This window comes from Lathyrus oleraceus, chromosome 5 (genome assembly GCF_024323335.1).
Source record: "Lathyrus oleraceus cultivar Zhongwan6 chromosome 5, CAAS_Psat_ZW6_1.0, whole genome shotgun sequence".
Classification (NCBI taxonomy): Eukaryota; Viridiplantae; Streptophyta; class Magnoliopsida; order Fabales; family Fabaceae; genus Lathyrus; species Lathyrus oleraceus.
Window position 1 is genome coordinate 55,532,393 of NC_066583.1, and position 17,735 is coordinate 55,550,127.

A 17,735-nucleotide genomic window follows, 5' to 3' on the forward strand; every position below is an offset into this window, starting at 1 on the left:
GTTTATAAAATTAATCTTTAATTAATTATGTTATTGATTTTTATGTTTTTTATCTTTAATAATATTTTTGTTTCAATTTTGATTTCCTTATGATTTCAATTACCATCTTTTTCTAATTTCCAGTTACATGTTCACGGTCTTTCTTCCTTTTTAATTAAATCGATTCCTATAAAAATAAACTTAAACATTCAACAACCTATAACGAACAGCAACAGCAACGTGCGAGTCTGTGAGGGGTTAGTTACTAATTTCTATGATAAAAAAGACTATTTCAATTTTTAAGGACCAGATTGTTTCAGTTTTTTGGATCCATTGTTTCAATTACATTTTATTTTTGTTTGAAAAAAATACAAATTTTATAAAATAAAATAAAACTTCAAATAAAAAATGTATTCAAAGTTATTCTTTAAATATTATTTTAGTATAATTTTTTTTAATATTAAAAATTTAAAAAATCATTTAAATTAACTATTTCAAATGATTTTTCATAAAATCACTTTTGAGATTCATCTTTTTAAAATAATTGTAATTTCAAATATATTTTAATGTTTGATAATATATATATTTATATTATAAAATATCAAAATTAATCTTTCATTTTATAAAAAATAAATTAAAAAAAAATATCTTAAAAAACATTTCTATAAAAATCATTTTTAAAAATAAAAACAAAAAACAAAAAATCTAAAATTTTAAAACCAAAACAAACAGACCGGGTCCTTTATAGTAATCAAGGCAGACACCCCGTCCGTCCTCGTCCCGAAATTGCATTCAGAGGAGTTTTGTTAGTCATCCATTCATTCGACATTCATGCAGAGAGGGAAATTCTTCATTTTTGGAACCCCGAACGGGACAATCCCGCATAAATATGTAATAGCATATATAAGTTGACATCCCTAAATAGCATCAATGTATGTGAGACAAACTCGACGTGAAAATGCTACATCATTCAAAGAAGACATAATTTAGTAACTAAAACATTTTCAAAAAGACTCGCCTTTTCTACGCACAATCACACTCCCGACCAAAAGCTTAAAAAAATTGCGCATAAATGAACCCGGATATTCAAAATGTCAATCACTGTTTCATTCTTGCCGCATACAGATAATCGCTAACTGTTTGAAAGCTACTTACCCAGCAGGAATGTCAGAAAATGAATTTATGTCAAGTATATCTAAGATCTTGGTCTATGGCAAAGTCTTCTCAAGCGAACTCTTTCCTACGAATACAAAATGCGGCATAAAAAATTATAAATTACACAAAATGGTTAACACAACAAACAATGCATAGATGATACCAACCTCAGTGTTGTCGTGATCATACCGAATTAAGATATGACACCTGCAACCTCGGATATCATGCATTCTCCTCTGGATCTCTAAAATGTGTGCGTCGTAGTAGATAGCTTGATCTCTCCTCTCCTAAAAACGCATTGAAACTGTCGAGTTAATTTCAGTTATGTCATGTAATGTAACAGCACTTTGGCGAGGAAACTTTGGCTTAAGTCACCTGGAAGCATAGGACAGGGTCTCCGGTTTTCAGGCCGGAACACTCTGAATTTTCAAACGGAACTGACCGTTCTCGGACAGAACTTTTTATGTTGACCCACTCATCTTCCTCGGCTCCAAATCCAACAAATCTGACTTTGACTTCCTTTAACAAAAAGGCAAAACAATATAAGTTGGCAAAATCTAGTATACCCTATAAGGGGAAAATCGGCGGCAGCACAGGCCTAAGAACATGTAGTTGTTAAAACTTACAGCTTCCCCCGAGCTAAGAAATCTGTGAGCAAGAAACGTCTCAACATCATACCTGCAAGTAAACAGGGACCGAAAGCAATTAAGCATCAAAATCATGTGGTGTTGCAAAACTGCAATAGTGCATATGTGCTCACCATGCCTCATCTTTTGAAGACCTAGCTTCAAATTCCAACTCGGATGGGTCTCGGACAATTTCTCCTGCAAAAGACTCATTTCAGATTCAACATCACTAACAGCACTAGTTTTATAAAGTTTCAAATGTTTACATCGACTAAAAAAAATTAGGCAGAGACCAAAGGCCCAAACACGCCAAACCAATGTTGTCAACCACGGATTGCGACAGACAACAGTTTGTTCAAATTTCCCTATGAGCCAAAGTGCTATAACACTTCTATAGCCGCAATTCAACAACAACTTGAACTAAACATATATCACGGAACAATATCAGTCTGTTAAAATCCCACGACATTGAAGCCGCTAACTGATAAAACTGCATCAAACATAAACTAAACAACCTAGTATATACGAGACAAGGACACGAACATAGCCATCAGAACGATTGAAGACGGCATAAGAAACAAACTATCATAAAAAGTCTCACCTTCTTTACATTGAAGTCCTGGAGGAAAAATCAATTCATTTTCAGGTACTTGCGGCGATTCCTGGAGCCTAGTCTGAAACCAACTTTCTATCTAAAAAAATCCCACCAAAATAAAGTAACAACAATTAAAACATATGAAACACGAACACCAGAAACAACACACGTCGACATAGGTGAATAATTTTTAAAAATATTAAATTGAATAACTGCATTAACCTCAGTCCATTTGACAAGAGGTTTCCCAGCACGACCAGATGAATAACTGCATTTGAAACAAAACAGAAACCGTTTCTTTCATTATTTGTTAGAGAGAAAAAAAAAGAATCAACAACGTTAGAGAAACGAAACAGACTTGAAACTTTTAGTCAATTTCTGGTAAAAATCCTGAGTCAATGATTGTCCTTTCGTTTCCCTTAGCACTTTCTCCATTTTCTCAATCTGTTGACGCAAAACAACGGTTCAATACAGAAAGAGTTGAATTGAAGAATAAGCAAAAACAAAAATGAAAATGAGAAACGAACCTCGGAATTGGTGAATCCGGAAAAAAGTGATCTGTTACGAGGACGCAAACGATCCATGGTGAGGTTTTTGTGAGAGAGTGAAGTCAAGTATAAACCCTTCCCTTTCTCTTCCGATTCAGGGGTTTCTCATTTCTTCGCAAATTTTTATTTTTTTTTAATTTATAATTTTTTTACTTGAAAATTAATATATAATTAGTTTTTTCAAAAGGAAAAGACAATATTTTATTATTGTTTCTTTTAGCGGTCAACACAACAGAAGGATGTCTGTGCACAAGTCCGTTTACCTTCCGTGTTTTACTTTACGGGCTTTAATTATTATTGTAATATGATATTTATACAGGAATTAATAGAAAAGTTAATTGAGTAAAATTGTTAATTATTAAATAAAATTCAACCTAAAATTTCAAATTTAAAGTAAGTTAAATTATTAAATTAATATATATATATATATATATATATATATATATATATATATATATATATATATATAGTTAAAGGTAGTTTATTGTTAATAAAAAAAATATTAACTGATATTTAATTAAAATATTTTATATTATCAAATTATAATATATTTTAAAAATAAAAATGTGATGTTATGAAATACTGAAAAATATAAAAACTAAATTTATTTATGTTTTAAGAAAGATTCAATGAATGATGAAAAGAATAAAAGAAACTTTTCAATAAAAGATAAACTCCTAAAGTTGAAGTTGGCGAAAGATTTTTCTTCCTAAACAATCAATAAGACTAGTAAAAAAAACATTTCTTTGAAAAATAAAGATGAAGAATTCAGAAATTGTCTTGCTTGTTTTATAAAAGCCACTAAAACTTTTTAAAATATTATGGACTCTCAAACGAGGATGTTTGAAAAAAATGGACTAGGCTTTAATGTTTCAAAAAATTAAAAGTTGTATGATAAAATTTGTGCCAAAGAAAATATTAGAAATTAAAACAAAATGCTCATATTGCAATAAAATGGACATGTTCAATCATTTTGGTATTATAAGAAAATATTATATAAAAAAACTATTATCTCGATGGCCTATGAACATGAATGACATGATTAGTGTTCTGGTTTTGTAAATCTCATTATAGTTTGATGATGCAATCATTTGGAACCCAGTTACGGAAGAATGCATGATTTTGAGGCTCTTTGATTTTTGTATATTGGATATTTTTTCCTTTCATCTTCTAGATTCAATCAAAATTGAACAAATAAGAGAAAATCGTCTTGGTTGATGCACAAGGTGATACAGATGAACAACAAATAATAAAGAGAAGAGAAAATAATAACCAACATTCACTATTGTTGAAATGGTTACAAAATAGTTGCACAGAATATCGCACACACACATTGTAAAAGGAATAAAGGTACAATTTGTTCACACCACTCACTTGCTTAAATACAAGTGGAACTTTATGAGAAATACTAAAACACCCTCTAAAAAATTGTGTCTACAAGTTTCTCAAAATATGAATTAATTCTAACACCATCCCTTAATCCATATTCAGCTTAACCAAAACTAACAACATCATAACATCTGCCAGTTGCTTCTGGATGTGAGAAAATTCTTTACTTTGAATAAATTTTGAATGATAGCAAATTGTGTGATCATCATCCAAATGTTGGCTGTGCATTACCTTACATGATACATTTGTGTTTTTACTGTGTTTTTATCCCATTCTATTGTTGCATGACTGTACATAAAGACCTACATTGATACATCTCTTAAAAGAACTCATAAAATCCATTTTGTGTCAGCATGCATCAACACATAAGCCTATGCATCGATACATACAGCATGTTGCAAATCACAAAACTTTTCTGTTCAGTATGCATCGATGCATACGAGTCATGTATCGATACATGGACAGGTAAAATGCTCTATGGATCGATCCATACGATCCTTGCATCGATGCATGTTAGTTGAAATGTCATATGCATCAATACATACGAATTATGCATCGATCCATGATTAATTCATTTCACCAAAAACTCATTTATGTTACAGTATGCATCGATGCATACCCTCATGTATCAATGCATAAGTTGGTTTTTGGTTCTAACAGTTTCTGTTTTCAGCATATATAAGAGGTGTTGTGACAGTAGTGAAATGCAACGAATTCTTAGAGGGAAAACAATTGAACACAAGATCAAAAGCAGTGTTGGAGCAATTGTTTGAGAGCACATAGAAACCTGAAAGAGACTTCATCTTCTTCATCTTCTCAATCACTTTTCTTCAAGAACATCAACACATAATAATTCTTGTTCTTTGGATTAAAGGACTATCGAGATAACGTTCAGTGGTACGATCAAGGATCTAGCTGTGGTTTTCAGCGGAGCGATCGAGGATCTAGCTGAGTTGAAGATTGAAGGGGGTTTCTAGGAAAAACCTACTGGTTTATCCTTCAAGAACTTAAGTGTTCTTGAGGGTTTGGGAGTCACGTTTGCAGAACAGATTCAGCCGCAGCGTTGCGTTTGGAGATCGGGGGATTTCGCAAGCAGGTCGTGGAACCGGTGAATTGTTTGCAATTTCGTGCAGGAAATTCTTGATCGTGCTCTGATCAAGTGAAGGTTCATACAAGAAGAAGTTCTTGGAATTTAGAATTCTGTCTTTGTATCATAACCTTGTATCAACGGATTCGGCAATAATTGATAATCAAAGTTCTCAATTTCATTTGAAATTGAGAGGGAGACGTACCCACACGCGAGGACGACGTGGGGAACTTCCTTACCAAATCTCTGCGTATCGTATTCTTACCTTACTCCTTTTTACGTTTAAAACAGTTTTCGCAATTTCAGTTAGTGTGTGTTGTGACTGTTCCTTTTGCAAGACAGCAGTGGCAAGAAAACAATTTCAATTAAACACTACTGCTGTTCATCATTGATCACATACACACCAACTGTTTGACAAAATTGTTAGCTAGGTTTTATTCATTGGAAATAGACTTTAATGATAAGTGCATTCAATTAGCTAAAATTCTGGTGTGGATTGTTTCTGTCATTCTTATTCAAATCCAGCATTAAGCTCGTGTGTCCGGTTTTCTAGTAGCGGTTCAGAATAGACGGAAGTCGATTCGGGACTGATTTTTTCCGCCAATTTTAAAAACTCTGATAAAACTTTAAATCCGTTAAATTTCAAAGAGGTGATCTATTCACCCCCCCTCTCAATCACTAGCCACACCGTCTAACACTGGATACTATAGTGCACAACTTCTAGCACTCCATTTTGAACCTGATTTCTTAGAAAGTGATACTTAGTCTCAATATGCTTGCTTCTCCCATGCAGCACTAGGTTCTTGGCAAGATTGATTGCAGACTTGTTATCAATCATCAGCTTTAGAGGCTTCTTTACCTTGATTTTCAAATCCTACAGTAAATCCAGAAGCCACACAACTTAACATGCAATCACAACACCTGCAATATATTCTATTTCACAGGTTGACAAATGATCAGTGCATTTTGATGCAAATTCTTCTATATTTATAGTTATGTATTTCCGTGTTTTAGTTTGGTTATTTTTCCCTTTTAATGTGTTTTTATAATTTATCTTATTTTTACACTTATTTGTTTTTCGCAGTTTATTTTCAGCATTAGCAGTCTGCACGAATAAATTCATAACTGGAGCTAGGAGTATCGGATTGGGGCGTGCTACCAGTTGTTGGAAAGCTAAGAGAAAGAGCTACGACTTTCATGAAGAAGTCAGAAGCTGATTCGGAGTGCGGACGTATCAAATAATTCGTTGAAGTTTTGTACTTTAGGAAATATTTTCTTTTGGGCCATTTGTTGGGCCGAATTTAGGTTTTCCGGCCCAGTTTGAATTATTAGTGAAACCCTTATTCTGTTTAAAAGGGAAACCGCGGCACTGTAGCAAACACACATTATTGACGATAACTTTTTGCTTTGGTACGATTATGAAAAGGAACTAATCTCTTAGACTCAATCTGCTGTAACCGAATTTCCAAGGCTTTGAGGTTTTTATTCTATCAATTTGATTTTGTTCTCTTTCAATTCTATTCTATGAAATTTCATTTGCTTAATCTGTAATTTATGGAATGGTTTTGATTAAATTCGTATGATTGCATTTCTAACTATTAATCGCCGTTTTCGTCGCTTTGTCGTTAAATTACGTTTGTAAATCGTGTTTGCTTAATTCACGATTGTGTTTATCCGTTTGCTTAATTCGGAATATAGGAATATAAATCTGTCATATATCTATTGCGCTTGTCAATCGAATTTGAATCGAATAGAGATCGAAGTCGTTTAGGGAATTGGTAGGTAAAAACCAATGATTAGCCGGAAACCGAAAACAGTAGATTGACTTATTTTATAATCGCTTATTTTAATCACTTTTTTTTGCTTTGTTTTCTAAATCGACCACTAAAACATAAACCCCCCTTAAATCGATTTCATTAGGTTAAGAATAATACAAGAATCCTTGCGATACGATACTCGAGGTGTCGCTTCCCGTTTACTATATTTTATTACTCGTTTTTGACCCGTGTGCGACAGCGGATCAAATTGGCGCCGTTGCCGGGGACTCTTGTAGATCTTAACCAATATTATAATTTTAGGTATTGTGTTTTAGCATTTTTGTTCTCTAAACTTCTTGTGTCACGGTCTTTTTGCGGTTTAGGATAAAAAAAAATCTATTTTTAAACAAATTGTCTCAGATTATTCCGATTTTTTGTCGATTCATTAGGAAAAAATCATTAATCAAAAGCCTCTATTTATAATTGACGTCATTAGATTAATTTCGGTGTTAGTTTATTTTTCTAAATTTATTTTAATCGTTTTCCTTCATTGTGTTTGTTTTTGACTATGGCTGACCAAAGAACTTTAAGGCAGTTAGCTGTCCCTGATGTGAATTATAATGGCATGTGTATTGAATATCCTGATGTTGCTGCTGTTCCTTTTGAATTAAAATCGAGTTTAATACACTTGTTGCCGAAGTTTAGTGGTCTTGCAGGTGAAGCTCCACACAAGCATTTGAAAGAGTTCCAGGTGGTGTGTTCTACACCATTGAAGCCTGAAGGGATCACCGAAGATCACATCAAACTTCGAGCTTTTCGTTTTTCATTGCAGGGTGCAGCAAAGGATTGGATTTATTATCTCGAGCCAAACTCAATTGCAAGTTGGACAGCCCTGAAAAAAGTGTTCTTGGAAAGATATTTTCCTGCCTCCAGAGTTGCCTCAATAAGAAAGGAGATTTGTGGTATTAGACAAGGCAATGAGTCGTTGACCGAGTATTGGGAGAGATTCAGGCACTTAGTATCTAGCTGCCCTCAACACCAGATCACTGAGCAACTCCTCATCCAATACTTTTATGAGGGGTTGTTACCGATGGACAGGAACATTCTTGATGCTGCTAGTGGTGGAGCATTAGTCGATAAAACTCCAACTGCTGCCAAAGTCCTTATTGAAAATATGTCTCCTAATTCTTAACAGTTCACCACTAGAGACAATTTTGTGCAAAGCAAAGGCGTGAGTCAAATTCAAGTTTCTTCCAACAAAGCTTTAGAGACCAGAATTGACCAACTCACTGCCTTAGTCAAACAGTTGGCAGTAGCAAAACCTCAAACAACAACTTTGTGTGGCATTTGTACTTCTCCTGAGCACCCGACCGATACTTGTCCTATTCTGAGAGACGAGTCCATTACTGTGTTGCCACAAGCTTATGCAGCCAACCTTTACAATCAAAACAGGTACAACAACACTCCTGACCTGTCTACCAACAAATACCATCCCAATTGAAGGATCCATCCCAACCTTCGATATGGAAACCCGCAAACCAACCAACAACAGAACTCACCTCAAGTGGCTGCCCCTGCACCTTCCGGACCATCCTTGGAGGATCTTGTTAAGCAAATGACCGTGAACAATCTCCAATTCCAACAAAGGACCGATTCTAGCATTCAGACCTTGAACACGCAAATGGGACAACTTGCTACTCAAATAAATAACATGCAAGCCCAAGGGTCGAACCAGCTTCCAGCCCAAACAGTTGCCAATCCAAGGGATTCTAATGCTAATGTGAGTGTGATTTTGTTGAGATCTGGAAAGGTTACAGAAACAGCCCTAGAAAAAAATAAAAAAATTCTTGAGGTAACACTTGAACCTTCTTCCGTTGTGATAGAAACTGAACCCTCTGTTGTGGTAGAAACTGAAAAAGAAAAAGAGAAGGAGTATGTGCCACCAGTTCCCTTCCCACATAGAATACTGAAAAATAAAAGAATTGAGGAGGGAGACAAAGAAAGAGAGATATTGGATGTTTTCCGAAAGGTTGCGGTAAACATTCCGCTACTTGATGTTATTAAGCAGATTCCTAAGTATGCAAAGTTTCTGAAATATTTGTGTACCAACAAGAGGAGAATTAAGGGAAGTGAAAGAGTGAACTTAGGACGAAATATTTCTGCCTTTATTCAACCCAAACAATCATCCAAAAAGGTTGTAGGCGAGCAAAATGTTTCAGCCCTCACTACTCAGGTTCTGCCACAAAAGCAGAAGGATTCGGGAACATTTGTTATTCCTTGTACCATCGGGGATAGTAAATTTGAGAATTGCATGCTTGATTTGGGAGCGGGCATTAATGTTATGCCTACTTCTGTTTATAATAACCTTTGTCTTGGTCCTTTGCAGCATACAAGTTTAATCATTCAATTGGCAAACAGGAGCAACGCTCGACCCGCCGGGGTAGTCGAAGATGTTCTTGTTCAAGTTAACGATTTGATTTTTCCTGCAGATTTCTATATTCTAGACATGGAAGGAGAAACCAAGACAAGCAGAGCTCCCATCATTTTAGGCAGACCGTACATGAAAACAGCGAAGACAAAAATTGATGTTGACGATGGAACCATGTCCATGGAATTTGGTGACATTGTCGCAAAATTTAACATTTTTGATGCCATGAAACACCTTGTGGAGGAGCATTCCGTTTTTCATATTGAGTTGATTTCTGACTTAGTTGATGACACTTGTTCGGAATTATTTTCTCTTGATTTTCCATCTCTCTCTGGTTTTGATGATATTTATTCATGTTCTGATTGTACTGATACTAACGTTTGTGTTGTTTGTGCTGAGATTGATGCTGCCTTGCAGGGTGATAGTATAAACGAAGTTGTTTATTTGGATGAAGCTCTTGACATTCCGGCTGCCCCAAACATACCATGCATTGAACAACCACATTCTTTAGAGCCTAAACCACTTCCCGAGGATTCATATTATTCATCAAAGCTTCAACTTAATCAGAAATATAAGAAGGGAATTAGATGGACCTTGGTTGGCACTCGTGATATTAGCCCATCCATATGTATGTATAAGATTTCACTTAAAGATGAAACAAAAGTAGTGAGGCAGCCCCATAATCCTTTAATTCTTGATGTTGTAAAAAAGGAGATCACTTTCACGTGTCCATTCAACACTTTTACTTATCGAAGATACTTCTTTGATCATGGAATACAAGACAAATGCATTAATCAAAATTTCAAGGTCAATGGACACTCCCTAAAGCTACTCCATGCGAACCCGACTTTGGAAGAAGAGACTGTAGAAGAGATCTCTTTGGGAAAGGCTGCTTATGCAATCACTTATCCGCCTTGACTCCTCGGGTGTGTTCTTTCCTTTCTCTCACTCTTATTTTATATTTATGCTCTTTCATTGAGGACAATGTATGTTTTAAGTGTGGGGGAACGAACCATTTATTTGTTTGTTTTCTTTGTTTTATTTTTCTCTGTTTTTGGTTCAAAAAATAATAATAAAAAAAAAAATGCATCTTCTTGAAAGTTTTAGGCTATAGGTTACTTTGAGTCGAGTTTGCGGAGACTTGGGAAAAATTCACAAGATCGGTATTATTTTAACACCGTAAGTCTCCTGCATATGGAAATTGAGTTGAATTTTTATTATGTTTTAGCCTTACATTCTCATCCTCTGACAGCTCTTGAGTAGTTTATTTCAGCAGTCAGCACCATCTCACACACACTCTACGCAGGGAAGTCGATGAATATAAGTGAGTGTTCCGAAAAAAAATAAAAATAAAGGAATGCACCTTCTAAGTTTGATGACCCTCACCCAGTCACTTAACCCAACGGTTGTGGAACCTTCAAAAAAAAGTTGGAAATAAGACTCTTTTGTAGTTGGTTCAGCGGGTTCTGGTGTTGAACTTGGTAGGGCGGATTACGGTCTGATCCCCCACAATTACAATTGAGTAAGCAAAGGGTTATGCCACTTAAGTACCAGAACCCCGTGCAGAAAAGGATCAGAGTCACTAACCGGTCGCCTTGCTATGGGTGTGTGGAGATAACGGGCTTAATGTGATTGCGCCTGAATGAAAAAGAGCAAAAAGAAGGATCAGTAAGTTAGGCTTTAACATAATAACATGATTCGAGTTGATTTGTCTATTCAGGAGGTTTACGACTGCACAATTATGGACTAGTGTTCCTACGATATCCTTAGTGTGCAAGATTAGTACCTATCGATGCAAACTTAACCGAAGAAGACTTGTAGCCTAGGATGAGTAACTAATGATGTGTTTGTGTTTTCTTTGTTTTATTTTAAATTTTACTCGGAATGCAAAAGTTCAAGTGTGGGGGAATTTGATCAGTGCATTTTGATGCACATTCTTCTATATTTATAGTTATGTATTTCCATGTTTTAGTTTGGTTATTTTTCCCTTTTAATGTGTTTTTATAATTTATCTTATTTTTACACTTATTTGTTTTTCGCAGTTTATTTTCAGCATTAGCAGTCTGCACGAATAAATTCATAACTGGAGCTAGGAGTATCGGACCGAGGCGTGCTACCGGTCATTGGAAAGCTAAGAGAAAGAGATACGACTTTCATGAAGAAGTCAGAAGCTGATTCGGAGTGCAGACGTCTCAAATAATTCGTTGAAGTTTCGTACTTTAGGAAATATTTTCTTTTGGGCCATTTGTTGGGCCGAATTTAGGTTTTCCGGCCCAGTTTGAATTATTAGTGAAACCCTTATTCTGTTTAAAAGGGAAGCCGCGATATTGTAGCAAACACACATTATTGACGATAACTTTTTGCTTTGGTACGATTATGAAAAGGAACTAATCTCTTAGACTCAATCTGCTGTAACCGAATTTCCAAGGCTTTGAGGTTTTTATTCTATCAATTTAATTTTGTTCTCTTTCAATTCTATTCTATGAAATTTCATTTGCTTAATCTGTAATTTATGGAATGGTTTTGATTAAATTCGTATGATTGCATTTCTAACTATTAGTCGCCGTTTTCGTCGCTTTGTCGTTAAATTGCGTTTGTAAATCGTGTTTGCTTAATTCACGATTGTGTTTATCCGTTTGCTTAATTCGGAATATAGGAATATAAATCTGTCATATATCTATTGCGCTTGTCAATCAAATTTGAATCGAATAGAGATCGAAGCCGTTTAGGGAATTGGTAGGTAAAAACCAATGATTAGCCGGAAACCGAAAACAGTAAATTGACTTATTTTATAATCGCTTATTGTAATCACTTTTTTTTGCTTTGTTTTCTAAATTGACCACTAAAACATAAACCCCCCTTAAATCGATTTCATTAGGTTAAGAATAATACAAGAATCCTTACGATACGATACTCGAGGTGTCGCTTCCCGTTTACTATATTTTATTACTCGTTTTTGACCCGTGTGCGACAGCGGATCAACAAAGCAACAACTGGTTGCTTCTTGGAACATCAAGAAATAGGACTTCCCAGAAACTTAAACAAGTATCAAGAAGTACTTCTTCTGTCAACTATGTCTCCACATCAATCAAAATCTGAGTAACTCTGAAGTTCTGAGTCAGTTTCAACATCAGAAGGGAACAAAACTGTATACTTGAGAGTTCCTTTTATATACCTCCAAATTCTGACATCAGCTTGATAATGAGACCACTTCGGTTTACTCATAAACCTACTCACCATTCCAACTAAATAGAAAATATCATGTCTGGTATTACACAAATACCTCAGAGACCCTACCAACTGCTTGAATGTTGTCGCATCTACATCATCACCATCAAAATCAAAATCCAAATTCTAATTTGTATCAGCAGGTGTGACAACAACTTTACAATTCAAAAGCTCAAACCTCTTAAGAAGCTCAAGTTCATATTTCAGCTGATGTAAAATTATGTCTTTCTTAGAGTACATAATTTTCAGCCTTAGAAAATAAATTATATTTCCTAGACCAGTCATCTCAAACTCATTCATCAGCTCTTTCTTGAACTTAGCTATATCATGTTCACAACTTCCTATTAGCAATATGTTATCAACATACAGACACACCAGAATTATATTGCCCTCGGAAGTATGTTGAACATCGACACCATACTCCATCTCACATTTCTGAAATCCCTACTTCTTGAAAAATGAATCAATTTTCATATTCCAAGCTATAGGGGCTTGCTTTAGTCCATACAAAGCTTTGTGTAATCTGTACACCATCCCTTCCTGATTCTTTTTCTCAAATTCAGGAGGTTGTGACACATAAACCTCTTCTTCTAATGGACCATTCAAAAATGCAGATTTCACGTCTAAATGCATCATATAACAATTCTTGTTAGTAGCTATCGCAATCATCAACCTGATTGTTTCATGTCTTACTACAGCGCAAACACTTCAAAGTAATCTAACTCGGGTTTCTGCAGAAAACCTCCTACAACTAACCTTGCTTTATGTTTGCGAATTAATCCATCTAGCTTTAGCTTCACCTTATAAACCCATCTCACGTTGATGGCTTTCTTGTTCTTTGGAAGTTTTGTCAGCTTCCAAGTTTTGTTTATCTCTATAACATCAAATTCTTCTTTCAAGGCCTTTAGCCAGACTTTCTATTTGAGAGCTTCTTCCGTACTCACATGTTCAAAGTCTACTAACATGGCACACTGGATAATTTCCCCTTCAGAATCTACTTCAGTATCTTGCAGCATGTCAAACTCTGCAAACCTTCTCAGAATGTTTATGATTCTTTATGGCTTCTGAACTTGTCCACAACCTTCTGATTTTGGAACAATATCATATGCTAGAACTCTAGAATATCAACTTCAGAAGCATGACCACCTTCAGAATCTGGAATATTCCTAGAATCTGGACTACCACCAGAATCTGAATCACCATCAGAATCTGGATCAGAATTAGATTCTTCCTCATAATCAATTTTTCCTTCTGATTCTGACTCACTCTCATAATCATTTCCAGGATCTGACTCATCTTCAGAATCTAAATCAATATCTTCAGAATTTAACTTTGCACCGGAGTTGGATTGAGACTTTCTCCAATCCCATACTTCTGACTCTTTCACAACAACATCTATGTTGACTTCAACCTTATTAGTGAATGGACAATAAAGCTTATAAGCACATGTATTGTGATACCCCACTAGTAACATCACCTTGATTCTTTCATCCAACTTCTTTTTATTAGCATCTGGAACGTATTTATAACAGACAGAACCAAATACTCTGAAATGACTCACACTTTGCTTATCTCAAGTCAACCTCTCAAAAAGAACAATTTCCTTCAGCTTCTTGGTTGGACACTTGTTGAGCATGTATGTTGCAGTGACAATAGCTTCTCCCCACAAGTGTTAGGAAGCTTCTTCTCATTCAGCATGCTCCTTGTCATATCAAGCAAAGTTCGGTTTCTCCTTTCAGCAAGACCATTGTGTTGAGGAGTATATGAAGCAGTCACTTCATGCTCAATTCCATTCTCCTCACATAACTTCTTGAAATCTATAGAGTTATACTCACATCCACCATCATTTATGAGAATCTTCAGAGTTTGACCATTCTATTTCTCATCCTTGATTCTGAATTTCTTAAATTCAGCAAACACCTCGTGTTTGAACTTTATAAAGGATACCCATGCATCCTTGTGAATTCATCCACAAATGACACAAAGTATTTATTCCCCTCTAGTGAAGGTTCTGGAAATGGTCCACACACATCAGAATGCACTACTCTCAAAGCATGCTTTACTCTTGGAGCTAGTTCTGATGCAAATGGCAGTCTTGGTTGTTTCCCTCTCATGCACACATTGCATGACTTTTCTGGTTTCTTAATTGCAGGAGTTCCACGTATCAGTTTCTTTGAATACAGATGCCCTAAGCTTCTGAAGTTCAAATGACCAAATCTTTTGTGTCACGGCTCACTCTCCTTCTCAACACTTGTTAAGCTAAGACCTTCAGGGTCTACAATTTTAACATTCATCTTTAATGTTCTATTCCTTCCCTGTTCTGACTCCATAATCAGCTTCTGATTACAGTCATACAACTTCAAAAGATTGTCCTTCATGATAACTGAGAAACCCTTCTCAACTAATTGGCTTACACTCATCAGATTTCTCTTCATGCCAAGAACATACCAGACATTCTGAATTAACGCAGATTTTCCATTATTTAGAATCACTCTAGCATTCCCCATTCCTTCAGCATTCAGATACTAATCATCAGCACATTTGATCTTGGTCCTCTTCATAAAGTCAAAATCAACTAGCCGTTTCTTATTTACAGTAAGATGGTATGAACAACCAGTGTCCATATACCACCAGTCTTCTAGAGACACACTATCAGAATCAGAAGCCATTAATAGCACATGTTCATCATCAGAACTTCTGGGTATATTTTCTTCTTCTGATTTCCTCTCCTTGTTTGACCAATAATCTACAACGAAGTGGCCAAACTTCTTACAACTGTAACATTGAACTTTTCTCTTGGCATACTTCTCCTTTCCATTTTGACTTCCAGAAGTTGAGGTTTCTGACTTCTGTGACCTACCATGTCTTTTCTTGGCTTCTGACCAAGACTGTTTCTGATCTTTTTTGATAAAAGAGGCTTTCAGAGCCTGCTCTACCTTTCTCTCAGAGGTTCTTTCAGTTAGACGCAACTCTTGTGCCTCTAGACTACTTTGCAGCTCTTATATTCTCATGGTGCTTAGATCCTTAGAATGTTCAATTGCTACAACGATGTAATCAAACTGAGGAGTAAGAGATATAAGTACCTTCTCAATGACACTTTTTTCAGAGAGTTTCTCTACACGACTTCATCTTATTTGTGATCAGAATCACTCTGGAGATGTAGTCAGGTACCTTTTCATTGTTCTTCATGTTGAGATTCTCGTACTACTTACGTAGAGACTAAAGCTTTACCTTTTTCATTGATGCATCACCGCACCGCACCAGTGTATCCCACATAGCTTTCACCATCTTCGAATCAGTGATTTTCTCAAACATGTTCACATTCACACACTGATGGATGTAGAACAGAGCCTTCTTATCCTTCTTCCTCAGATCACGCTGAGCATTTCTCTGCGCATCTGTTGCATTTTCTAGAAGTGCAACCTGAAGGTAACCTTCGTTCATGAAATCAAGAACATCTTGAGTTCCAAACAACACATGCATCTGAATCATCTAACGATTCAAGTTCTTTCCATTGAACACTAGAAGCTTGGTGCTCAAATTATTTTCGTTCATCTTCAACATTTATGCAATACACTTAGATCTCACCTAAACACGGTATTTCTCAATCACGCAGAATCAAGATATATGATTCTATTATGATTTTGAACATAAATCAATCACACAACGTCTCACCGTTTCACTCGTGTTTTCCGTGGTGTTTCCCTGTGGATCTGAACCGGAGCTCTAGATACGAATTGTTGGTGCACAATGTGATACAGATGAACAACAAACGAGAGAGAGAGAGAGAGAGAGAGAGAGAGAGAGAGAGAGAGAGAGAGTGAAGAGAATAATAACAAACTTTCACTACTCTTGAAATGGTTACAAAATGGTTGCACAGAAAATTGCACACACACACACACTGAAAAATGAATAAAGATACAATTTATTCACATCACTCACTTGCTTAAATACAAATGGGGCTTTAGGAGAAATACTAAAATATCCTCTAACAAATTTTGACTGCAAATTTATCAAAATATGAATTAATTCTAACAGACTCTTATTCTTCTTTTTACTCTATTCGGGTCTCTATAGATGTTGTCATGCGTTTCTTTTCTTCATGACCACATTCATACATTCTTTCATTAATATGTTTCTTTTCATTGCTCTATTACTTGTTTGTGTTTCATTTTAAAGTTTTTCTTATTCTAGTTTATAGTGGTAACAACACCTCTTGGTAGCGGTTATGTCTTTGTGGGTGAGTTAGTCTCCACTTCCTCGTCTTTTAAAGTTATGACTATTTGTTTAGGTGATTGATTCCGAGGGAACAATGATGTCGACAAATCTCAACCTTCAACCCTTTCATGCAAAGTGGAAACCGTGTTTTATACTCTCTCTTTCTATAAAATGTGTGATGGGAAGAACCATTAAATATCATGTTTTATATTAAACTGTTTCCTCACAAGAAACTTTATTAAGAATAACATTGTTCCTATAGAAACTAAGTGAGCATGGGTACCTAAAAAACCGATAACTCAAAATCTAGGAATTTAACAAATTTCATTTTAAGATGTAATATTTTCCTACACAATCATAAGTAAATTCAAAAATATATGAACAACAAAAAGAGTTAAAAAAAGAAACAAATTAAATATTTTTTCCTACACAATCATCAATACAAATCTAAAATATTTCTTTAAAAACTAAAGATGAAGAATTTAGAAATGATCTTGTTTAAAAACCACTAAAATATTTAAAATATCATGGATTCTCAAACAAGGATGTTTGAAAAAGATGGACCATACTTCAATGTTTCAAAAAATTAAAAATTATATGAAAAAATTGTACCAAAACAAAAGGAAGTAGAAATTAAAACATAATGCTCATATAGCAATAAATTCGGACATCTTGAATTAGCTTATTATCATAAGAAACTATTAAAATAAAATAGTTATAAAGTT

General features: G+C 35.2%; 1 protein-coding gene across 1 annotated transcript; it reads right to left on the reverse strand.

The window, feature by feature from the left end:
• Positions 1-901: 901 nt before the first annotated feature.
• Positions 902-3,048, reverse strand: LOC127085428 (protein SAWADEE HOMEODOMAIN HOMOLOG 1). Its single transcript, XM_051025941.1, has 9 exons — positions 2,883-3,048; positions 2,714-2,799; positions 2,578-2,623; positions 2,362-2,452; positions 1,895-1,958; positions 1,761-1,812; positions 1,510-1,653; positions 1,302-1,421; positions 902-1,219 (listed from the first exon to the last, which is right to left on the reverse strand). Exons 1-9 carry the CDS (start codon positions 2,937-2,939, stop codon positions 1,175-1,177), a joined length of 705 nt encoding a protein of 234 aa, XP_050881898.1. The 5' UTR covers positions 2,940-3,048; the 3' UTR covers positions 902-1,174.
• Positions 3,049-17,735: the final 14,687 nt, after the last annotated feature.